Consider the following 25524-nt stretch of genomic DNA (forward strand, 5'->3'; position numbering starts at 1 on the left):
ATTTGTGTAAACAAATTTTAAAATATGTACTCCCTCCGTCTCCAGTATATGTTCCATTTTGACCCAATATGGGTTTTGATAAATGTAAAAAAGTTAATGATATACAAGTCATATTTTTGTATAGTATTAATTTTATGATAAAATACGAGTAAAATTGAGTAAATAAAATGTGGAGTCCATTAAGAGACGGATCAAAATTGAAAAATGGGACGAATAATGATAGACGGCAAATAAAATTGACAAACCAAACCCCTCTTTTATATTCTGATCCTTTGAAGTAACCAACCAAATGTCGTAACATAAAATCTCGATTCCCATTTATTTCCCAACCGTTTTGGACACTCCAAATGAAATTCTTGCACAGAAAAACTAAATCTTACATAACATTCCCCTTTCATCAAAAGCGCATTTCAACAATCTGCACAGCTAAAACTGACCAACAAAATCAAGAAGAAGAAGAATCCCATATTTGGGTATGCACAAGACAAACCTTTCTTCAAATTCAGCAAACCATCGTTCAAAAATGCGCCAAACAGAGAGCAATCCAGCCGGGAAAATCCTCCCACGCACAGATCATTCTTTTCGGCTTACAATCAGACACTTCCACTTCCAACATGCTCATCAATTTCTACTCAAAATGCGGCGCCGTGGATCATGCCCGCAAGGTGGTCGACGAAATGCACCTGCGAAGCGTGGTTTCACGAACACCATGATCGGCACCTACACTCAAAACGGCAACGGCGAAGCAGCTCTGTCTCTATTCGCCCGGATGCTCAGAGAAGGATCGGAGTTCAGTGAAATCGCCTTGTCTAGCGTGCTATGCGCTTGCGCCTCGATTTTTTTACCCTTTGAGAGCAAACAGTTACATGCCTTAGTTGTTAAGTCGTCAATGGAGTAGAATGCCTTCGTTGGCACAGCTTTGCTCAATGTTTATGCAAAATGCCGATTCATCAACGACGCTTTGCACGTGTTTGATTTGAGGCCATGCCGGATAAGAGTGACGTGACATGGAGCTCGATGATGGCTGGATTCGTGCAGAACGATCTGTATGAGGAGGCATTGAGATTGTTTCTCACAGCGCAGAGAAATGGAGTCGAGATGAATGTTTTCATGATCTCCTCTGTTCTCTGTGCCTCGGCTGCCTTGGCGGCGTCTGTACAAGGGAAGCAAGTGCACGCAGTCGTGTGTAGAGCCGGTTTTGGTGCAAACGAGTACGTTGTTTCTTCTCTCGTCGATGTTTATGCAAGATGTGGTAGCATTAATCAGTTTATGGGGACTGCCATCAGTTTATGAAGGTTGCATCGGCTGTAACGGGGCGCGAGATCGTGGTGAGGGACAATAATGGGTTTCACCATTTCAGAGAGGGGGTGTGTTCGTGTGGAGAATTTTGGTGAGACTGTGTACTGAGATGAAGAGGTGTTAGACAGTAGCTACGAGTTATTGAGTGTAGGAATATGTTAGTGAAAGAGGTGTGATCTTTGTGATGAACAACAAATGGAATGTGTGATTTTTTGGGGTTGATCTTGATTCAACAAGACCAACAAATAATTGTCATTCTCCCTCCTGTTACACTTATGTCCAAAATGTCGTGCTTGTTGGAAGCCATATTTTAGAATTTTATTCATTTCTTCTCCTTTTGCTTTTTCTGATCTTCCAGTGTTCGTGGGGTAACAAACCAAATCCACCTGGAACTAGTTTTTTTTAGCTGGTCATTTCGTAGAAATTCGTACAGTATAGTTTTTATATTAGAAATATTATTTCATATATGGAAATGATAAATTAAACCTATATTGTACCATTCTTATAAATTAAATTATTGTTAAATTACAAAATTGTTGTATATTTTTAACATCATACTACTAGGAGAAAATAAAATTTTCATAGTTAAATCTATATATTCAAGTGATTATACAAAATTCCTCTTTGCTGCGTTTTCAATGTAAAATAATTTTTATATCTGGTGAAATCTATTTTCTTACATGGTTTCAGTGTATTAGTGTAATGTATTGCTTTGTAACCTAAACGTTGCTATAAAAGCAACAATTTAGTTTGGACTGAAAAAAAAACTAAAATGCTCTTTAGTGGCTTGAGGTTATCTTGGACAGAAAAAAGTCTAATAAGTGTCAACGTCCTTCCAGCGATATTACATAAGTCAAAGTCTAGAGATGTGTGTAATTTTAAAAATGTGGACCGCATTTGATAATGTGGAAAAGTTTAGGCACCGAAAATGTTATTCACACTACAAAATAATATCTATACACAATATTAGGGATGTCAATTTAGCCCGCAACCCGTGGGCTGGCCCGAATAGCCCGCCAAATTTATAGGGTTAGGGCTGAAAATTTCCAGCCCGATAAAATTACAGCCCGATTAGTCCGCACCCGATTAACCCGCAACCCGTTAGGGCCAGACCCGAAAACCCGATAAAAATTCTATTGTTCTATTTGTTTGACTCTAATTCGACACTTCATTGATTATTTTTTAATATAGATTACTAAAAAATAACTTTACATTTTATATATTAAATATATAAATTATATATTAAATTTTTATTAATATAATAATAGAGAAATGAATTAGAAACTTCAAATTTACTAAAAAATATATTTAAATTTCTAAACATGCTTTAAAATTTCTTGATGTTTATGTTTAATTTTGCATAAATCTCAAATATTAGTATTTGATCATGTTTATGTTTGAGTTTAAGCATGTATCTCAAATTTATCATAATTAAATATTTTACATTTTATAAATATAACTCATTTTCACCATTATTTATTGGATTGATCGCATGTTAATTTTATCAGTAGCAACCCGATTAACCCGATGGGCTAGCCCGAAACCCGAGCTTTTAGGGTTAGGGTTGAACTTTTATAACCCGAAAAAATCACAACCCGATTAGCCTGCACCCGATTGACCCGCAACCTGAATAGGGTTGGCCCGAAACCCGGTGGGCTGGCCCGATTGACATCCCTACACAATATCACCATGAGATGTAATCAAATGCTTTATATAGTATTATACAAACTTCAAATTATGATCGCGAACATTAGATTTTAAGATTTGATATGAATAGATAACAAATAACATCAATAGAAAACGTAACACAATGTCAATCGGTTGACAATGTTGACATTGTGTTGACATATTTTATTGACGTTATTTGTCATATATCAAATCTTGAAATATAATAGTCCATATCATAGTTTTAGGTTTGTAGAAAGATGCAATTTACAGATTATCACTGCCTATAACCCATGCCACCATATACTCCATTAGCATAATTAACACATTTTCACCTAAATTAATTAACAATTCATAGCACCAAAATGTATTTCGCAAATTAACAAGAAAATCCTAGAAATTCAAATAACCAACAAAACTTCACAATTAATGAATAAATAATATCACAATTAGTAACATATACACATGAATATTTTCAAAATTAAGATAAAGAGTAAACTTATTGGTATCTCATTGAAAATCGCCTTTGCTGCCGGAAATTTCGAAGATAGACAAACCTACTGCATGGAATGAGGAGGAGGGTAATCTAATGGTAAGAGCATCTCCGATGGCGGCTAGCGGACTGGCTAGCCGATTCTCGGCGCTGGCCGGTCCGCTCGCCGAACCATTGGAGTTGGCTAGCACCAAATCGGCGAGCGGACGCCGATTCTCGGGCGTTGGCCGATCCGCTCGTCGGTCAGCTGGCCGCCATTGCAGGCTCCCGATCGGCCAGCTCGATTTTTTTTTTAATTTTTCGAAACACTATATATACGCGATTTGCACGTCATTTTCATTCACACCACTTATTTTAACGAGTTTTCTCTCCATCTTAATTTCTGTACAAGAGCAACAACGTGAAATGAGTAACGCGGGTGGTAGTAGTGGTGGTGGTGGTGGGGATGCTGAGGAGTACGAACTGCAAATGAACAACCTCAACGTCCTCAACTTGTCGCCCCTTTTCAACGAGCAGTGCCAGGACGTCGGTCCGACCATCAGTTTTATCGCCAACGGGAACCAGATGATATGGGCTACTCCTTGGCGGATGAGCTATACCCTAGGTGGCCCGTCTTTGTGAAGACGATCAGATGCGCATCAGATAAGAGGAAATCCTACTTTGCGGAACGGCAGGAGTCGGCGCGCAAGGACGTGGAGCGCGCATTTGGTGTGCTCCAGTCTCGATGGGCGGCAATTAGGGGTCCAACGCGTTTGTGGCATGTCGACTGCATTGCTGATATAATGTACGTTTGTATTATCCTGCACAACATGATTGTAGAAAATGAAGGTGTACAACTGACTAGTTGGGCCAATGACGATGCTAATAAAGCCGACCCAAGCCACGGTGTGGCCGCCCCCAACGTACGAAGGGGGGTACCTCACGATGAAGTCGGTCGCCTCAAAGCACACGCCGACATGCACCAAGTGGATGCTCATATTCGACTCCAAAAGGATTTAATTGAAGAGTTGTGGGCGCGGAGGACTGCACGTCGTTAGATTTTTTTTAATTAATGTAATTTTTTTAATTAATGTATTTTTTTAAATTTAAATATTATTATTGAATTTTTCCGTATCTGTGTCGTAAATTTAATTCTGTATTTTATGTGATTGTTAATTATTTATTTTTTATAATTTTGTTTATTGTAGCTAGCCTATTGCTTGTCCAGTTGTTTGTCATGTTGATGTGGTAGGAGGAGTTTTAGTCCTGATAATATAGCAGAAAGAGTTTGTGGCTAGCCTATGTCGGGCATATTACCGTTGGAGATGGTCTAAGTAAAGGTGAAAACTTGTCGTGGTTTGCGTTTTTAGTCATGCTTCACACTTACACGTGTTTAAAGATGCGGTTTAATTTTGCGTTTTCAGTCGGTGTAATGGTTTCGTGTTTTTAATCATATGTAATGCCTACACGTTTTTGCCAAAGATGAAATAAAAAAAAAGTTTGTTGAACCTATATTACACACTTAGTCCCAGACTTTTGGGGTTGTAACACCACAAACTACTGACAAAAAAAATGTCATACACCCATAGGATTTATCATAATAACGAATGAGATAATTTTCACTTTTTTTTGACATTCTTAGGACCAGAACACCCCCTAGGCGTTGGAGGACAATTTTGTACATTTGAGATGTCCGCCATATGACATTGAGGTATGCAATTTTTGGTATCATCTTTATCCTTGAGCTTCAAGCAAGAGTGATCCTCGTTGCAGAAGTAGTTATCGGAGTAAGTGAAGTTCTCAAGGTGCGGCAGCGAGCAGATGCTCGCCAGAATCTGGACGGAGAGCTTGTTCCCGACGACGTTGAGCTGCTCGAGGCTCTTCATATTCCCCACCGACTCTGGCAAGCTCCCAACGAGGTCGTTTTTGCTGATGTCGAAAACCGTCAACTTCTCGATCTCCTCCGGCAAGCAGCCTCCGGAGCCTGTGTTCATGAGGATTATCTCGTTGAACGTGGCTGCCATCTTCACCATCCCCTGGGGCAGGCACCCTCGAAGGTCGTTGTTCGCGATATCCAAGACGGAAACCACCTAGTTGCCGTTTTTAGGCAAATTGAGCTTGAAGTTGTTGTTTATCAAGAGTGCGTCGCCAGAGAATTTATTATACAGGTCGAGAACTTATTACGAAATCACATACTACTTGGCAAAAATTTTAGGGATTGCCAAAAATGGCCTTAAGGGGCTAGTGGTATTTTAGACCAACAAAATATCTTTTGTGATTAAGTCAAATGGTAGGGGTGTATGACTATATTTTGTTTAGTTAGGAGGAGTTTGTTGTGTTACAGTTCCAAAAACAAGGACTAAATGTATAGTTCACTCTTAAAAAAAGAAACTAGTTATATGAAGAAATAATTTTAATGGTCGGACGAAGTAGTACTCTAGAATTAAACCCTTGTCGCCTGTAAAGCCCTAACTTGAGTTATAATTTCCATCCTCAGTCGGCCTCACGCCATGGAGGTCGACATGGATGTTTCTTCCAGCTATTACGACCCAGAGAACCTCAGCAGTAGAGAGCGGTTCCGTCGATACGGGTAATTTGATTTGTTTCCCGATTCCATTGATTGTGGGCATCGATTTTGTTGTATGTTTCTGAGTTTCTATGCGTTATGCTTGGAGTTAGGATCTGCTTTTGCAAATTTCGAGCTCCGTAATTGTGCGGATGGGTTTTTACTATACTCGCATAATGTTTGTTTTCTCAAAATTTGGGAGTTTGCCTTTGTTCCCTGCTTTTTTTTGGTAGAATTATCCATAATCTGTCGAAGTTCGCATAGTGGATTATATGGATCAGAGCCGGAGGTACTGTCATGGGGATCTATTTTATCTGTTTATACGCTGCATCCTCTTATTTGGGAGCAGATTATATCTTTAATGAGTTACGGTACAGAAATAGACTAAGACTCCATTTCAGAGTTGACTAAAGAAATAATACAAGTGTGTCCAAAATCTCAATTCATCAAATTTCAATCAAGTGTTTCCTTTGATATTCTGGAGCTATAGAATGCTGTCTTGAAGCTGGTCTTGAATTTGGGAGATATTTATATAAACTAGCTATTCAAATGCTCTCTGAGTTTTATGGATTTTATGTGATGGGTTACTGGAGTTAAAAAGATATCAACATGTGCAGGAAAAGACATCCTGGCTCTAGCCTATCTCCTCATCATGATAATTCGGCTTCAAGATTCAGTAATGCTGCATTATTTCTTGAAAACATTAAACATGAGGTTGAGATGCATGAGACGGATTTCGGAGGAACACCTTTTGAATCTACTGCTAAAAGGAGATCTTACCATGATAGTTATGGAGTTTCCACAGTCGATGGTGACATTGATATGATACGCAGGAGGGGAAGTGAATCTCTTAAGGTCTGCAAGAAGGAAGAAGATGAGCACATTGAAAGTGCAGATACGACTTTCTCTTTGTTTGCATCTCTATTGGATTCTAGTCTTCAAGGTACTTAATCGTGTTGTTTGGCTTATGAATTTGCAACTGGTGTTGAGGCTGTGAGGGATGTCTCAGCAGATGCAAACATTCCACATCTTTGTTTTATACTACTAACTTTGGCTGGTATAGGGTAGAAGTTATACTAGACCTATGTTTGGAACTTTGGATATTGTTTTATGGATAATTATATTCACGTCCTTGATGAGCTGTTTGCTGTATAGAATGATGGATTTGTTCTAAAATAAAACTTAGATTCCGTGAGTGTACTGGACTTTTTTTTGTTCCGATTTTGGGAGAGATGCATTACCCTCATGCGTCTCTTTTTAATAAAACGCATGATGGAGATGCGTCTTTAAGGGAAACGCAAAAGGGTCATGCGTCTTTTTAACGACGCACAACCATCATGCGTCTTAGGGAGAGACGCATCCCCCTCATGCGTCTCTTAACCCTTATACATGAAACCATTCTTGGTTGTTTCTCTTTTATAGAAACATCCTTGAATGTTTTATGTTTCACTTTCGATGTGGGATAAAATCATTCTTGGTTGTTTCTCTTTTATAGAGACATCCTTGAATGTTTTATGTTTCACTTTCGATGTGGGACAAAATCATTCTTGATTGTTTCTCTTTTGTAGAGACATCCTTGAATGTTTTATGTTTCACTTTCGATGTGGAACAAAATCATTCTTGGCTATTTTTCTTTTATAGAGACATCCTTGAATATTTTATGTTCACTTTCGATGTGGGACAAAATCTTTCTTGGAGAAATGCATCTTCTTTAATTTGTTGGCGTCCATCTTATAAGAATTCTAAAGTTAAGCATGTTTCATTTCTAATAGAATAGATAAAGTATAATTCATAGAAAAAGCATAGAGGAGTTCAATGATGTTTGAAAATAAAATAATATTCTATAAAATAAGAGTGTTGGACGTGATAAATGATGATCCTAAGAAAGACAAAAGTGTTGGATGTATCTATAAAACATAAAATAACCAAAGATGATTTTGTCCCACATCGAAAGTGAAACATAAAACATTCAATGATGTTTCTATAAAAGAGAAACAACCAAAAATGATTTTGTCCCATATCGAAAGTGAAACATAAAACATTCATGGATATCTCTATAAAAAAGAAATAACCAAGAATGATTTTGTCCCACATCGAAAGTGAAACATAAAACATTCATGGATATCTCTATAAAAGAGAAACAACGAAGAATGATTTTGTGCCACATCGAAAGTGAAACATAAAACATTCATGGATGTCTTTATAAAAGAGAAACAACAAAGAATGATTTTGTCCCACATCGAAAGTGAAACATAAAACATTCATTGATGTCTCTATAAAAGAGAAACAACCAAGAATGATTTTGTCCCACATCGAAAGTGAAACATAAAACATTCATGGATGTCTCTATAAAAGAGAAACAACCAAGAATGGTTTCATATATATGGGTTAAGAGACGCATGCGTCTCTCCCTAAGACGCATGATGGTTGTGCGTTGTTAGAAAGACGCATGACCCTTATGCGTCTCCCTTAAAGACGCATCTCCGTCATGCGTTTCATTAAAAAGAGACGCATGAGGGTCATGCGTCTCTCCCAAAATCGGAACAAAAAAAAAGTCTAGTACACTCACGGAATCTAAGTTTTATTTTAGAACAATAAAAGAAAAAATCCCAGACATTCCACATCTTTGTTTTATACTACTAACTTTGGCTGGTATAGGGTAGAAGTTATACTAGACCTATGTTTGGAACTTTGGATATTGTTTTATGGATAATTATATTCACGTCCTTGATGAGCTGTTTGCTGTATAGAATGATGGATTTTATGTGGACTTATAGATTATATATGTCTCAAAACATTTCTAGAGCCCTTAAAATGTGAAATTTTTCCTCTATATTGCTTTATATGCAAGATGATCAGTCACATATATCATGAGTTCTCTGCACTGGTAACTGAGGAGATAATAAAGAATTAAAGACCTAGGGGCATGATCTGTTGGAGGTAGATGCTAAAGTTTCTGTTATGAGTAATGAGTTTATCATGCAACAAGAACAAATTTTAGTTGGGCATAGAGACGTATAAAATGAACCAATAAGCTAGTTACTATTCTATGATAACATAGTTGGAGTCTAATTGTTCTATATGCATCTGTAAGCCACACTTGCATTTTGGTATTCTTGCGTTGATAAGCAAATGTTAATTTTTTGCCACATGTTCATATACATTGTTCGTTTTGCACTTTAGGAAGCTTACTTACAACTTTTGGCACATTGTTGAGCCAACAACTGTAATAATTTCAAGTAATTGACTTGTCAGTTTGCTGTTTGTATTCTGCAGGGTTGATGCCTATCCCTCATCTGATACTACGTTTTGAGAGTTCATGCCGCAGTGTTTCAGAGTCAATTAGGTGTTTATATGTTAACTTAAATACTGCTTTGATCAGTTAATAGATTTTTTCCACAATTTTTCAGAGGGTTGAGGAGAATTTGTTGTTGTTATTGGTTTTCCATTTTACATTGTTTCTCTTGCTATCTAGATGCTGTTGGCATTACCTACATATTATATGCATTTTGATGAATTCTAAATAGCAGGCTTTGTGTGAAGGGTGGTTGAATCTTTTTGCTGAACCTGGAGAAATCATAGTCAATGCTAAGCTCTCAATAGATGCTTATGTTTGGCTTGTTCATTCATCTAATGTGTCCCACCATTTGCTCCCTTTAGTTGGTGAAGAAAAAGATGAATAATTTTTAGAGATTCCAATTTGCGTAATGGCCAATCTGTTGTTGGGTGCAGATATGGTGCCAACGAGAGGTATAGAATAATCGAGGATAAGTTAATGAGGAAGAAAGCTCGATTCTTGCTTGATGAAGCTGCTTCATGGTCTCTTCTATGGTATTTATACGGGAAGGGTAATCTGCTTAACTGAAAAGAACTTTTATGTTCTTGCATCTACTTCTAAGAGTATCGTTTTCGAAATTCCATACTCTCCATAGTAGTAAAACCTTGGAAGTTAACTATATTGTACTGAGTCCTGAAGCATCTTGTTGTCTGTCTGAATCAAACACTTAAGCCTTCAAGTTTGTTCTTTGTTTGTTTGTATGTTAATGATTTTATATTTTCTTCCAAAGGAAATATATAAAGCTAATGTATTTTCTTATGTTTTGTGCAGGAAATGAAGAACTCAGAAATGATCTACTCCTGGTATCCATAATTTAACAACATCATGTGTAGCATCATAGGATTCACTTTAAATTCGTTTTTAGTCATATAGTTTTTCATATGTCATCGACTCATTGCAAGTATTCTCAGTTCTGACATAGTTCTGTTGTTTTGTTATACATGCTAAATGAGTTACTTTCTGACAGTTCCCAACAACTTCCCATTTGGAGGCGTGTCAATTTGTCATAAAAGATTATACAGCACAGTTATGCCTCAGGATTGTTCAGTGGCTGGAAGGTTTAGCTTCTAAAGCGCTTGATTTGGATAGTAAGGTAATATGTGCACCAATACATTCATGTTTGTAACAGATTATGATGAGGGTAGTACAAACATTTCACTCTTATCTGTGGGTGTGCATCTGCTTATTTTAACACTGGTTTCTGATGGTATTATTTTTTGTTGCCTTGAATGGTTTACATCTCTGGAGTCACTCTACGTTATGTCAATAGTTTGTTAGTGTTCTCTTCTGAAAGGATATTTTTATCTTGCTGGGCTGCTTATTAGACATGTTCTGTGGCTACGAATAATGATTCTGGAATGGTCATACCAAACCAAATTCTTTTTTGTTAGGGAACTAATGTACTTGATAATAATATTGAGAAAACAAAGCGATAATGAGGGTGTTTTATGGCATAAGTAGCTTACCACCTTGTCGGTGGAACATATCGTGCTAATCTGATACTCCCCGCGTTCCATGTTAATAGAGGCTTTTCATTTTCTGCACTCATTTTGGAAAAATAATAAGAAATAGTTAAAGTGGAGAAAAAGTAAAGTAAGAGAGAGAATAATGTAGAGAAGACTTTTCTCAAAGACTGTGCTATACATTATTCTCTCTCTTATTTTACTTTTTTCTCCACTTTAACTATTTATTATTATTTTTCCAAAATGAGTGGAGAAAATGCAACGCCTCTATTAAGGCGGAACGGAGGGAGTATTAAACTATATGAGAGGCAAGGGCTACTTTTGTTGGAACCTTTTTTTTTGGATTAATCCCAAAGTAGAAAAATCCTATGTTCAATTAGGGTTGTATAGCCTAAAACTCATCTACAACTCATTACTCTATAGTTCGTCTATATTTAATGTCTAGTTTGTGGAACTTGGTCTGCATAGCTTATTTGTTATATACATCTATAAGCAGGTGCAAAGCTAATTACAGTTGGATAATCATGCTTGATGTGTATAGTCATGTGTAAAAAGTTATAATGCAACTTTCTAACTTATAGACGAATCTTACTTGCATGTATCCTGTAAATCTTTTGATGTCTGTGGGAAACTATATTATCTTTGTTCTTTAGCCTCCTGCTAAGGATTTACAGGATCAATATTCATAAATCATAACCAGTAACTACATGCTTAATTTTATACTAATCCTGCCAAATTAGTTAGGATGTATACTATATAACTAAATAACTAAGTTCCACATATGTAGCTATATTCACAATTATATAGTGAAGTACTATCTGCTCTTGTACTAAAACATTTATGCCATTACTGTGCCTCACATCAGTATGTTGACCCATACAAAGTCTTCAGAGGCTTCAAAGATGACTTTCTCATGGAGAATTGTTATTTTCATTTTTTTTCAGGTTAGGGGGTCTCATGTTGGCACTTACCTTCCAAGCTCTGGAGTTTGGCATCATACACAAAGACATCTTAAAAGAGGTGCCACAAATCAAAAGACAATTCATCACTTGGATTTTGATGCACCAACACGAGAACATGCTCAGCAGCTGCTTGATGATAAAGTACATTTCTGCATAAATTTTTTTGGTATATGAATAAATATATAGATGAGGCCAAAATGTCACTTCACTTACATCAGCCATAACCTTTTAATCTATGCTTATTTCTTTAAATGCTTAACTTGCTTGATTGTTAGTCTCCAATTTCGTCACGATTGTTTGTTTGTTCTTGGTCTTTGTTGTGTTGCTCTTGTTCTATTATAGTGCTGTTTTACATCCTTGTAAAGTCGAGCAGACATTGTATTTCCTTTGGCTTTTACCTGGCAGAGCTGTATGGAGCCTATCAGACACTTCCATATACTGTAGCAACAAATTCAGTTTGAAATAGTACTAAGATTCTACTCATATTCTCTCTTTAATGCTTAGTAGTTAGATGGTACCTAGAATCAATTAAGTGGAAATCAATTCTAGTATCTTACAACAATCAAGAGACAACAATAACTATTAGAATGTTAAGAGGGCATGGAAACTTGTAGGTTCGTTTAGGAAGAAGAAAGAAAATGTAATTAAGATATTAGGAAAAATAACCGTTTAATATGATTGCACGTATTTATTTTTGCTTTAAGTTAACAGTATTTTAGTTTCAAGTTTTCCTTATGTTTACCACACTGTTTTCTGTGCCAGCCTCCTGCCATATTTTTTTTTCTTTTGTTCGAGTACTTATCTTTTGCCTTGAAATTTCTGAAAGTAGATTCTATTTTGGTGATGAATAATGCTTCCTTGGCATATGATGTAGCAGCACTAATTGGTATTCTTTTCATCTATGATTCGTGGCCCTGTGGCATTTCAAATATATTTATAATTGTTGGGGTATAATTTATGCAACTCACTAGTATTTCTTTTATTTGGTTCCACATTATTATGTTAAAGAACCTTTTATTAGTCATAACCGTTGCATGCTGATTCTTACAAATGGATTTTTTTTTCAATAATAGAAACAAGATGAAGCCCTTTTTGAAGATGTCTGGACTCTTCTGAGAGCTGGGAGACTAGAAGAGGCTTGCAATCTTTGCCGGTCTGCTGGACAGGTGTGACTATGAAGTACTGCAGAAGTTTTAGATTTATTTATCTTTGTTCCAAATGCCAAAAAACAGATTTTCTTATGTCTGGTGGAAACTTTTCTTTGGCAGCCATGGAGGGCTGCAAGTTTATCTCCTTTTGGGGATTCCAATTTATTACCGTCAATTGAAGTCTTAGAGAAAAATGGCAAGAACAGAATGTTACAGGCCATTGAACTAGAAAGTGGAATTGGTCATCAGTGGTATCTTTGGAAATGGGCTTCCTATTGTGCATCTGAAGTAAGTAGTACGCCAAAGTCATTACTTTAATGGTTTATCATATGATATGTACACATTCATAGATAAAAAGATGGATTTTATAAAGCTGCTTCTTTAAATAGTAATGGCCATGGAATCTGCCATTGCTTTATCCAATCCTTAAACCCTACAGACTTAACTGTGGAAGATATAGAATCTCTTGAGTTTCCTAATTTGAAAAGCACTTGGAAATTTTAGCACCTTCAAGGGTTTACAGATTTTTATTTGAATATGTGCATTCCTGCATAGTCATGATCTACATTGTACTGTTGAACTGACGTTCATTTCCTGGTTTTGTTCTATTTGAGAAAATTGCTGAGCAAGATGGTGGCAAGTATGAAAGTGCAGTATATGCATCCAAATGCAGCAATTTGAAGCGCCTTCTACCAGTTTGCACTGAATGGGAGGTTTGTCTCTAGGAAATCTTATACCCACTGTGTTACCTCTTCTGTGCTGGGCTGATGGTAGGGATGGAACTGTGTATAAATCTCTGATTTTCTGGTGTTATTTCCATGAGAAAGTAAACTTTTTACTATGTTAGTATTACACATGTCATCTTTCTGTCTTTTCAGTCCGCATGCTGGGCAATGGCTAAATCATGGCTTGATGTCCAAGTTGATATTCACATAGCTGGCTTGCGGCGAGGTGAAGATGGCCAATACAATAATTTTGAAGAAGCAATTGGGCGAAGTCCAGGGCAAGGAAATCGTGTATCTCTGCCCCGTGGATCAAATAGTTGGCCACTTCATGTGCTGAATCAGCAACCAACGAATCTTTCATCACTGCTACAGAAGCTTCATTCTAGGTACATGCATCAGGCTTCGGGAATTTAAATTTTCCTTTATTGTTAACAACTGATATTGGGTAATTCCATCTTGTATACTATTAGTGATACTGTGCATGAAGCTGTTACTCGAGCATGCAAGGATCAGCAAAGGCAAATTGAGGTAACAAGCCTTGTGGATGGGATTTTTTGTCCGTGCTTAAAGTATTAGTTCCATTTCATATAATATTAACTTCCAGAAGATGCTTGTTTACTTAAAATGACTGACTTGACATTATACCTGCCTGCAATTGCACCTTTGGAGTTTGTCTTGGATTTTTATTTTTTTCCACTTCTTCATTTAATTTTTGCATTTTGGCTTACTTAGGCAATGTGAAGAACCTACTTCATGAAAAGCTTTTGCCTTTCTGGTCATATGCTGACACTCTTTCACTTCATGGACATTTTAACTGCAGTGTTATTTCTATATATCTATTTATTTATTTTATTTTATAAATCTGTTTTTGTGTTCTGGTGTGGTTTTTTGCAAGATAGCAAATTATATTTCATTTATGGGAAGATAAGTTCCAATGTCATACATGATACAACATGTCAGTTACTGCAAGGAATCATTGACAATATCCTCCGCACAGATGAATCTTATGTTAGGGGACATACCCCATTTGCTGGACCTCATATACTCTTGGGTATCACCTTCAGAGGATGACGGAAATATGTTCAGGTAGTACTTACTGTTAAATTCTCTAAATTCTGTCCACATCGACTTGGTGAAGATCCCATCTAATCTATATAAGTGTGGATAACCCTCCCCCTTATGAGGCCTTTTAAGGGGTGAGTGGCCCATTTCTAATACTTATATTCTATTATTCTGTTATTTAATATAGATGCTTCATGAACCATGCAGAATCTCATTATTTATTGTTTGCGAGTCATGATTAATACAAATCTGCTGGACATGCATCTTGTTTCTCAGGCCTCATGGTGATCCACAGATGATGCGCTTTGGTGCACACTTAGTCTTGGTGCTTCGTTACTTGCACGCAGATCAAATGAAAGATACTTTCAAAGAGAAGATAACGACAGTTGGTGATTTAATTATTCACATGTGAGTGGATTGTTGTTTAGATGGTCTAACTGTTGGGGGTTTCTGTAGATGCAAATATGTCAGCGTGAAATTTATTCTCTCTGAGTTTGTGTAATTTTTTGGGTGATGGTCTTTCAGGTATGCAATGTTCCTGTTTACTACACAGCATGAGGAGTTAGTTGGAATATATGCATCTCAGCTTGCCCGCCATCGCTGTGTCGATCTATATGTCCATATGATGGAATTGAGGCTTAATAGCAGGTAAGCAGTTACGGGTACTAATCATGATGTTCTTTATTTTGTTATATGTGATTTATTTATTGACGTTTCAGAATTGGTCTTCATAAAAGAATTTCTCTTTCTGCTACATGCATTGCAAGTCTTTACACTCATGACCCATTGGTATTAGATGGATGATCCATCAGTGGGCACCATGTATGTAAGATAATGTTGTTATGTAACTGGGATTGTGTAAAACATCATTCGTTTTGCCTGTTCATATAGCTCCTTAAATTAGTAGCATCATTTTGTTGCATCTTCTCCATATGCAGTTTGCATGTCAGACACAAGATCTTTATTTCAGCTATTGAGTATTTACCTTTTTCTCCCGATGATGACTTGAAAGGCAGTTTTGAGGAAATCATTGAGAGGTACACTCAGTTTATTTTAAACTCATTACTAATTTTGACTTCGACAAACTGTTCATGTGGTCAATGTTTTGCATCACAGAATTTTGTCCCGGTCTCGTCAAATTAGTGCTGGAAAGCATGACAAGTCCTCTGATATTGCAGAGCAACATCGCTTGCAAAGCCAACATAAAGCTATGGTGGTTCAGTGGCTTTGCTTTACACCTCCTTCCACAATTAATGATGCCAGAGCTGTTACTGCAAAGCTTTACCTTCGTGCACTAATGCATAGGTAGTTGGTTTATGTATCCTATTCTTCAAGTGTTTGATTTAGAATGAAATCTGTCTGAACTGTAATATTTTCACAGTAGGCTGAGATTCCTTGAATTTTTTGTTATTTTTAAATTCCAGTGTGCTCTTTATGACATTCGCACCACAAACATGACTTTGGGGAACTTGGTTTACTTTTTAATTATTTGTGTACTACTTACTACTTTTCTTTGGCTGCTTCAGTATTTTTCTAAAAATGCACACCTTCATGATCTTTTTGCTTTATTTAATCATAGCTTTCATTTTCACACCTGTGTTTTAGTTGAGTGATTGGTTTCTTCTGGTGATGTAGCAATTTGCTGTTCCGGGAGTTCGCTCTTATTTCTATGTGGAGGGTACCTGCAGTACCGATTGGGGCTCACACAGTGCTTAGTTTACTTGCTGAGCCTTTGAAACAACAAACAGAACTTCTCCATTCTACCGAGGATTGTGATGTTTCTGAAAGTTTCAGAGAATTCCAGGATTGGGTATATCTTTCACATTAAGTCTGGCTGTTATTGATATTATAATAACCTCTATTGCTGACTCCTCCAGAGTTTTATTTAATAATCAGAGTGAGTACTTCTCTTGCGATGCAAAATATCGTAAGTGGCTAAAAGTTAAACTAGAAAATGCCGAGGTTTCACCTGGTGAACTGTCACCCGAGGAAAAACAGAGGGAAGTTACTGCAGCTAGAGAATCTCTCGAGTCTTCATTTTCTCTGCTACTAAGTGAGCTATTCCACTCTGCTTATCTACATTTCCGTGGATTAATTAGGGAATTAGTCTAGATGTTGTTTTGTTGTTAAAAGAGATTTGTTGTTTAAGCTTTTCATCATGAATATGTCCAATGTGAGACATCTAAAACAATGTTTGACACTGTGACTGCGAACTGACAGTTGTTCATACTTGTGATTGTCTTTAGGAAACAATGATCCTTGGCTCATTCCAACTCAAGATCATTTGCATGAATCGGTGGAATCTGTCTACCTAGAACTGCATGCCACAGCTGTTTTATTACTACCTTCTGGTGAGTGTATGACACCTGATGCTACATTGTGCACAACATTGACAAGCGCCCTTTACTCGTCAGTAAGTGAAGAGGAAGTTCTGCATCGAGAATTGATGGTAAAAATTTTAACTTCCCATCTTTGAATTCTTTCCTCAGTTTTTTAAGGAATTTGGGAAGACTGTAAGTGCCAAATTGCTGCTCTTAAGCATTTACCTGTTTTAATGTTACTTGTGGCTGGCTACCCTCCTATGTTTTGGAGGATTCCCAAATGTACTTTATGTAATTTGCTTCGCTACTTGTCATGGATTGAGATAGTCATAGACATGTACTTGTACTTCTCTGTCCTTGGTAATTCTAGTTGTAAATAATCATCAATCTCTTGGATTCGGGAAAAAGTTAATGATAACAAGGAAACCATAAATATAACAGTTTAGCAATTTGGCCTACATCTGAGGATGAATGCTTAAAGAAAACAGCTAATACTGTTTTCTATTTATTGCATCAAACCCTGCTGGAAAACAATGAGAACAATAAATCAATCAAATCCATCAAAGAACCAGATTATATATAATCATAAATTCAAAATAACATGTTTTTTAAGTATTTCAAATTGTTATCTCTTATATTCCAAAGAATCAGCTTTGAATTTTAGAGTTGTTTCTATGTCTGCAGGCAAATGTGGCCATCTCTCCTGGAGAGAACTCTTGTATTGAAGTTGTTCTTCGCTGCTTGGCAACAGAGGGTGATGGGCTTGGACTACATGATCTCAATGATGGTGGGATTCTGGCTACTGTCATTGCTGCTGGCTTCAAAGGTATGGTTGTCCTAGTTATGGTTATCATCTTATTGCAAGATAGGCATATTGGAGTTAAATGATTTCTATGGTACCAAAATTACATGCTGAGTCGATTTTAAATCTGCATTTGTGAAATATATGGTTCTCTGCCGTAAGGTCTTTTGCAGCCTCTGTTTCCAAGCATTATGTGGGTTTGTAATTCTGAATGTCGCTGGCCTAGTTGATTTCAAATTATAGTGAAAATAGATAACCTTCGATTTGGATAGTTTTTGTATCTGTAGTCAGAATTACCTGCATGGTTGTTCTTCAGTTCTTGATACTCATGAGGTGTGCACATTTGGAAAAATTCTCCATGTCAGGAGAGCTTGCTCGTTTTCAAGCTGGTGTAACGTTGGAGATCTCCCGCTTGGATGCTTGGTATTCAAGTGCCAATGGTTCTCTGGATGGGCCTGCAACATATATAGTTCGTGGCCTGTGTCGCAAGTGCTGCATTCCAGAGATTGTTCTTCGATGTATGGAGGTAATGCAAATTACTTTAATCATGTTGAGTTCAATCAGGTATATGTAAGTGCTGCATTTGTTTAAAAAGTAGTGCAATAATTCATATACGTTATCAGGCTATGTAATTTCATAACTTCACCATTTTCTGTTAGTTTTTTTAGGGAAAATGTGCTGATACTTGTAATAAATGTATTTGTGAATTATGCTATAGGTATCTGTTTCACTAATGGAGTCTGGGTATCGACCAGAGAGGCATCACGAGTTAATTGAGCTCGTCACCTCTCCTGAAACTGATTTTCTCCATTTATTTAGCAGGGGCCAGTTGCAGGTAAATTTCCTCTCAACTTTTCTACTTCCCATAATTGCTAGATGCCTGAACCAGTCAGTGATTGCTCATTTAATCTTTGATTCAAAGAAAAATGAACAAATAAGACCTGTTTCTGTAATCCTTCCCTAAAAGTACCATCCATGGTGATTAGTATTGGACATTTGTGTATATGCAGGAACTCCTCCTGTTTGAGAGAGAATATTCAATAAATGAGATGGATCTTGAGGAATTGCCAAGCACAATTTCGAATCCCGCAAACTAAAGCTGATGAAAGAAAAATTAACGGCATTCATAAACCTACCCTAGGCACCATTTTCTTGGTATATGATACAGAAATTCAGAGCTATATATATGGCTTAGTCTTGTAGCACATACTGACAATTTACATCTAATCGAATCTAATCTAGAGGACATGTTTAACACCTTTTGAAGCATTTTTCTTGCATTGAGTGTGAGTTGTGACTTGTTTGAAATGCCGTTGATTGAATCTGCTCTAATATTGTTTAAGCAGTAGTAAAATTTAAGGATCGATGATCTTATAAGGGAGGATGGAAAGGCTAAAGTGTTGTCAATTGTCATTCACAACATATCTAATCGACTAGTTAAGCAAGTCTGTTTCGAAGTATGGAGCTCTGTCAAACATCACCAGAATCTGTTTCGGACGTAGAGGAGCAGGAACACCACTCCTAGAACAACTGCAACTGGGGCCCATTTCCGGATCAGAGCCTGAACAAATCAAAGAGAAACAAATTCACTTATGAACATAATGATCAACAAAATATTACTACTAGATTTGGTTTTTAACAGAATTGTGGCGGTTAGAATCTGACCCTCGTCACTGAACTTGTAATTGTAACAAACTGACCTGTCGATTTAAGTCCTTCGCCCTATCTGCATACATGCGGGATTCAGAGGTCAAGCGACTGGACATCTGGCTAACCTCTGCAAAAGTTTATACAATATCAACTATTTGAATGGAAAAAACATAAGACCAAGACATGATGATGACAACTTGACAGATGCCTAGAGCTCCCAACTAGAAAGTCCCATAACACAAGTCTTCAACTAGGGAAAGCATGCTAACATGTACAACTAAGCCGCTAAGCCAAGGTCATACGGATATTGACAGCGCAAAAAAAATTGATGAGACTATAACTTACGGTCCAACTTTTCACCAACACCAAGAACTTCCTGTACATTGCGTGTCATTATCTGGTGAACTTCATAGAGTTCATCATTCAACTTTGAAATATTCCGTTGAGTTGTGGTATCCTGGTACATTTTCTTTGTCTTCTGTATGAATGTATCTAGAAAATGCCATAGAGCAGATACTAAAAAAAGTATTCCAACAAATACTAATAACAGAAACCATGTGATTGAGCAATAGCTTACCAAATTTGATAAAAGCATATGGTCTTGCAGCAGTTTCTATCTGATTCCCATATACGCCCTCAAATTCATTTTTGAGGTCTTCTAGATATTGAAAGGCAAGTTTCTTAGGATAAGCACGATCACACATTGTCAAATAGCATACACGCTCTTCAATGATATAACTACACCTCAAATTAAGGACTTAAATTCAGTGGAGAAGGAAAAGTGGATAACACCACCAAGTATATGAAATTTATCCGATGGCAATATCATGGCATCATAACGAAATCATCAACCAAAAGCAGTACAGGACTTTTATTACATTAAAGGCGTACATAAGAGTGTGTTAGGAACTGAAAATGTTAATTGACATGCCAAGCATTCAGTGATATATGCATTCAGTGGTAACCCCAAGAACAGATTCAGTAGAAACCACTTTATGGTCATTATCCACATGAAGATTTCAAATGCAAATGGTATGAAACTAATAAAGGCAAAAATAATGTTGAATTGTTCCCTTACTAAAAAGAAAGGAGTGAATAGGAAATGTAGGTTTTTGTCACTTATAATGATTTTGCTAGTTGAGCACAAGCATTTAAAATTTTTATAAAACTCTAACCAAAATGTGCACAAGGATACTGGAATATATATGGCCCTGTTTCAATCGACATTCTTGATGGCTCATTCTGTCCTCTTGCAAGGTTTTTGAACAATGCCTTAACTTGCTGTTTGTAAAATTCAGCATCTTGCACATCACGGCCATCATCCAATCCCTCTACTAACGGAAGGCCATCAATAGCACGAGCTATCATTGTCAGTTTCACCATCTTTTTCGTATGTCTCACGGCTACGGCATAATTAGCAAAAGAATAATTATTCTTGTGATTCTAATTAAATTTGCAAATGAATAATATATCTCCAACAATTTGATAAATACATACATGTTCCTGCATACAGTTCTAGCATATCTTAAGAAATGGAGAGGAGAATAAGAGAGGAAATCAGAAGTTCACTGACAACTGCCAGTAAGGAATTGTTAGTTCTTTAGATGCCAAGTATACTAAGTTTTCAGAGAAAAACTTCATCACAAAAGAACATATTTGCTGTTAAAATATCTATAATAATCAAAGAAAAGAACCATGCTAGCATAAATAATACTCCCTCTGGCCCCCTTCCCACTATAGTTGATTTGTATTCCTTTTTTGGTGCCCCACTATAGTTGAATCATTTCCTTTTTTGGAAAAATCAACACATTTGATATTTACGTTATTCTTTCACATACTTTATTCTCTCCCCCACTTAACTCATTAAATACAATTTTCTTAAATCTCATGCCCAAAGAATTGCCTCAACTATAGTGGGACAGAGGGGTATAACAATAATGTGAGTAGAAAAACAATTCAACCTTGTTATTCTAGTCGTACATTTCTTGCTAGGGAAAAGGAAATCGGCTTATAGAACATCAAGCCCGAACAAGTGACAATCATACGGGGAATTACTAGTGTGTAAGCACACCTTGTGAAACCTAATAAACCCTATGCCTCTATGCAACAACGACTCCACAGCTGCAGAACAGTACACAAGACGACCTAGTGTTCAAATTCAACACATTTCAAACCATGTTGGGAAGATTCACTACGAATTCCATCTCTCTCTTATTTTCGCTCACTCCACCTCTATTAAAACATGATTTCGGATCGAACATCAGCAGCAAACAATAAAACATCTCAAAACCTCGGCTCATTTTCAAAAGAAATCAATCCAACAAAACACGAATAGAATCCGCCATCACAGCAACATACAGACGCATTGAGCTTAAATTCAGGAACGTGACATAATCATTACAGAAAACGGATAGAATCCGCCATCAAAGCATTCGGAAACAGAAATGCATAAAAGAAGTAGCATACGAATCACATGCGAAGGCGAACGCGTCGTTTGATGCAGTTAGGTTAACCAACAGCCAGAAATCGCAGCCTTTCAATTTGGATCGTCGGCTAGAAATTTGAACGAACGCTCTGTAACGAAGAAACTGCAAATAACAGAATTTGATTTTGGGGGAAATTCAAGTATGAGAATAGAAACTGGGGTTTTACCATTTATTTTTACTACTAGTAGTTGTACTATTGTTTTCTCTTTCATGCTACTATCTCATTTTCAACTTAGTAATTTTAGCAACTTATTTTTTTTATTGAAAATTTAGTAGTAATACTTATTTTTCAAAAACTACTTTGCCTAAATTACTTATTGAAAGAATGCTTGAACACCCTGTCTAAGGTGTGATCAATGCTAACCCTTCTTAAATTGATAACTTGTTTACTCACCAACACAGTGTATTAAAAATGTTAATACGACAACATTAATATGTCAATATAAATTCAGTTGACATACTTATGTCTTTGGGTTGTCGTTAATATTTAAATCTCAATACAAATCAGAATTTGTGTTGACATATTAATATCGTCGTGTTGACATTTTTAAAATACTGTGTTGATGAGTTAATAAGTTAGCAATGGATCGCACTCCCATATGAGGTGTGATTATTGTTAATTCTTGACAATGTTCCATAAATTTTTATTTCTTGGATCCGTCACTATAATAGCACATGATGTCCAGTTCAATGATTTCCATCTCTCTGCTAATAAAACTTAAGCAGAGCAAAAGTCCAAACTTACATAGATGTTTGGCCACTTTCTTACAAGAGAAAATGGAGCCATAATTTACGCACAAACAAAAAAATCAGAATAATTTATACACATCTTTTTAGTAGACTGTGATCAGAGAGATTTTCTGGTGTCCAAAGCTGATGCAGCAAAGTCAATATGAACCAGCAAACATGCATACACCTTCTGCTTCAACTCATCAATCCTTCCCAACACTTCCCCTTTCTCCAATCCCGAGCCGCTCTTAACCTTATCCAGCCACTCATTAGCTTGTTTGAGCTGCGACAGTGTTAGAGCAATGTGGTTGTTTTGCTCAATAACTCGAGCGGAGCTCTCTTTCCCCTTCTTCTCCTGCCCAACCGGGAACCCAAACTCAAGGGCTTCTTCGAGAAAATTCAAGAACCAAGACTGCGCCTCGTTTGTTAGTGTCCTCAGCAGCTCCATCATCTCTTTTGCGTTGTCCATCTTCGACCATTCTTGCTTGTCAGCATTGCTTAGTTGTGATGAGATCCCCATGGTTTTAGGCGTGTTCGTGTTCATGTTCATGTTCTTGCCTGGCTTTCGGCTAGGCTTGTCCTTTTCTTGCAGTGCTGATGAGTCTGTGTCACGTGTTTGTGTTGTCACGTCTGCTTTTTCGATCATATTTTGCAGTGTGAAGAATTTTGATAGATGAAGATGTGGATTTTGGGGGGACGCGGATGAGTAGATATCAGCAAACATACTGCAATGTATATAAGTACGAGGATTAAAACGACGTTGTTTTGTTAATGGAACCTGGATCATTAAGCATTGGCCTAACTAACCTTAGGCATTTGGCAAGATTTGCTGCCAAATTTGCTTCTTTCTGAGCTTGTGCTGCTACTAGAGAAGCCAAGTGACCCTTTCTGAGCATTCCCTTGTCACAAAAACGACATCGTGTATACCCGATAAGCTACATGTGTTTTTAGTAAATACGAGATTCGAGTATATATACGGACCTTCCCGGGCTTGACAAGGGTGGGTGGCAGATTGCACCATGAGATGGCTCCCTCGGTAGACTGTTGCTTCTTGTTGTTGCCATTAACCAAAGAAATGGAGTTGATGATTTCTTGTTTGTTTACTGTCAGAATCTTGGAGTGTGTTTGTGATTTCTTTGTTGATCCCTCTGGACTAGTTATCCTTGTCTGTAACAAACTAAACCATTCAATACATAATTCCTAAAAGAGGAAAAAAGTTTTTTAGTCTGCGAACTTTGCAAAACTATCATTTTTGGTTCGTAACTTTGAGGTCCGTCAACTTCGACTTAATATTATTTGAAACTTTTTCATTTTTTTTGGACATATTTACCCTTGAAGCGATGAAGGGCAATTTAGTCTATTTACCCTCTATTCTTCATTAAAATATTTAATTTCTCGCTCTTTCCTTCTTCTTCCCCTTCTTTCTCTTTTACTCATCTCAATTGTCCCTCTTCAAGTCGATTCCCACACCAATATGAAGAATTCAATGCATCAAACTGAGATGTGAAAATCGACTTGAAGAAGGACGATTGAGATGAAGAAGAAGGGGGAGAAGAAAGAAAGAGGAATAAATTAAATATTCTAATGAAGAATAAATAGACTAAATTGTCCCCTTAGGAGTATTTCTGTCCAAAAACTGAAAAAGTAGTTCAAATGATATTAAGTCAAAGTTGATGACTGTGGACCCAAAAAAATGTTCTCTTCTTAAAAATTGGTTTGAGAAAGTGGAAAGCTTACCTCAATGTTTGTGTGCTTAGTTGATCTGAAGGATGCATCTGTCTTAGCAACTCCAATTTCACTACTCTGATTCTCTTTCCCATCCAATTCCATCACTTGAGATTTGTGCTTCACCAAACCCTGCATATACCTTGAAGAAACTCCAGCCTTGTCCTCCTTGATCACAATCCTCTTCTTCCCACCACTCTCCTCTTCTTTAGGCGGCAGCTCAGCCTGAGCCACCGCCAACTTCTGGGAGCCCTCAAGGAGCTGCATCAGGTCCTTGGGGTTCCCAACAAAGGGGTGGCGGCCCGGGACCGGCCTGACCCCGACTAGGGTGGGCACGGGTGTGCCGGCCTCCATCCTGTCCACGTAAAAGAACTGCCCCAACTGCAGCTTGTTGTTAAGGATGAGGTCGGTGTCTGGCCTCGAGAGCGACACGTATGTCGAGTGGGAGGAGTCGGAGACCTTCACGAAGAAGCCGTCGTCCGGCCATAGCTCGGATCCCGAGATGGCCGGGACTATGCTGATCACCTGAAGCAGAGCGGACCGATACTCACCCCTTACTTTAAGGTTGGAGTCTATGCTTTGGAGGAGCTTCATCAACACTCCTGGCACTAGAGATGCCATTTTCCTAACTCATGCACAAAAATTGTTAACAAAATATATCACTTGAAAAGCAAATATGGATTTTTTTCAAACCAAACTATTTGACTTATTTGCAAAGATTCTTGCAAAAGATTGACAAAAAATTACCTGAATTAATCAGAAAAAGGGAATATTTGGTGGAAGTTGGACAGCATGAACTAGGTGCATTACTTTACATGGGAGGCACGTAATGATTAACAACTTCCTCATGCCTTTGAAGCCAAGGGACAATCTTGTTCTATAACTAAGATTTTTGGGGTGTGAATTTACGATTTCGCCCCTCCCTTTTTGAGAGTTGAGATTTCCATGTCAAGGAAGGGGGAGTGGCTTTATTGTAATAGGTGAGGGTAATTATAATATCTTGGTATCCACTCTTCTCTTCTGATTACTGTGGAAAAGACAAAATCAATTTAAAGTCAAATGCATGTATCATTTGTTTATCATCTTCTAAAGTTGTGGTATTGTAGTATTTC

The 25524-nt window shown here is 37.3% G+C and overlaps 3 protein-coding genes and 1 pseudogene across 3 annotated transcripts; 2 read left to right on the plus strand and 2 right to left on the minus strand.

Annotated features, from left to right (window-relative positions):
• Positions 1–313: 313 nt before the first annotated feature.
• On the plus strand, positions 314–1546 carry LOC121741162 (annotated as a pseudogene).
• Positions 1547–5815: 4269 nt separating this feature from the next.
• Positions 5816–19079, plus strand: LOC121811486 (nuclear pore complex protein NUP107-like). The gene is made up of 24 exons (XM_042212359.1): positions 5816–6026; positions 6620–6945; positions 9279–9348; positions 9735–9850; positions 10111–10142; positions 10307–10432; positions 11747–11905; positions 12838–12930; positions 13033–13200; positions 13527–13625; positions 13791–14023; positions 14108–14165; positions 14635–14723; positions 14976–15107; positions 15225–15347; positions 15638–15736; positions 15816–16004; positions 16335–16509; positions 16596–16752; positions 16946–17148; positions 17705–17846; positions 18188–18348; positions 18541–18657; positions 18833–19079. The coding sequence occupies exons 1-24, from the start codon at positions 5947–5949 to the stop codon at positions 18917–18919; spliced, it is 3234 nt and encodes a 1077-aa protein (XP_042068293.1). The 5' UTR covers positions 5816–5946; the 3' UTR covers positions 18920–19079.
• A 92-nt stretch (positions 19080–19171) lies between these two features.
• Positions 19172–22112, minus strand: LOC121811487 (25.3 kDa vesicle transport protein-like). The gene is made up of 6 exons (XM_042212360.1): positions 21939–22112; positions 20668–20875; positions 20050–20210; positions 19818–19964; positions 19523–19599; positions 19172–19383 (listed from the first exon to the last, which is right to left on the minus strand). The coding sequence occupies exons 2-6, from the start codon at positions 20853–20855 to the stop codon at positions 19300–19302; spliced, it is 657 nt and encodes a 218-aa protein (XP_042068294.1). The 5' UTR covers positions 20856–20875; positions 21939–22112; the 3' UTR covers positions 19172–19299.
• Positions 22113–22639: 527 nt separating this feature from the next.
• Positions 22640–25276, minus strand: LOC121742599. The gene is made up of 5 exons (XM_042135792.1): positions 25160–25276; positions 24425–25037; positions 23669–23854; positions 23495–23586; positions 22640–23412 (listed from the first exon to the last, which is right to left on the minus strand). The coding sequence occupies exons 2-5, from the start codon at positions 25031–25033 to the stop codon at positions 22806–22808; spliced, it is 1494 nt and encodes a 497-aa protein (XP_041991726.1). The 5' UTR covers positions 25034–25037; positions 25160–25276; the 3' UTR covers positions 22640–22805.
• Between the last annotated feature and the right edge of the window lie 248 nt (positions 25277–25524).

This window comes from Salvia splendens, chromosome 7, assembly GCF_004379255.2.
Source record: "Salvia splendens isolate huo1 chromosome 7, SspV2, whole genome shotgun sequence".
Lineage (NCBI taxonomy): Eukaryota > Viridiplantae > Streptophyta > Magnoliopsida > Lamiales > Lamiaceae > Salvia > Salvia splendens.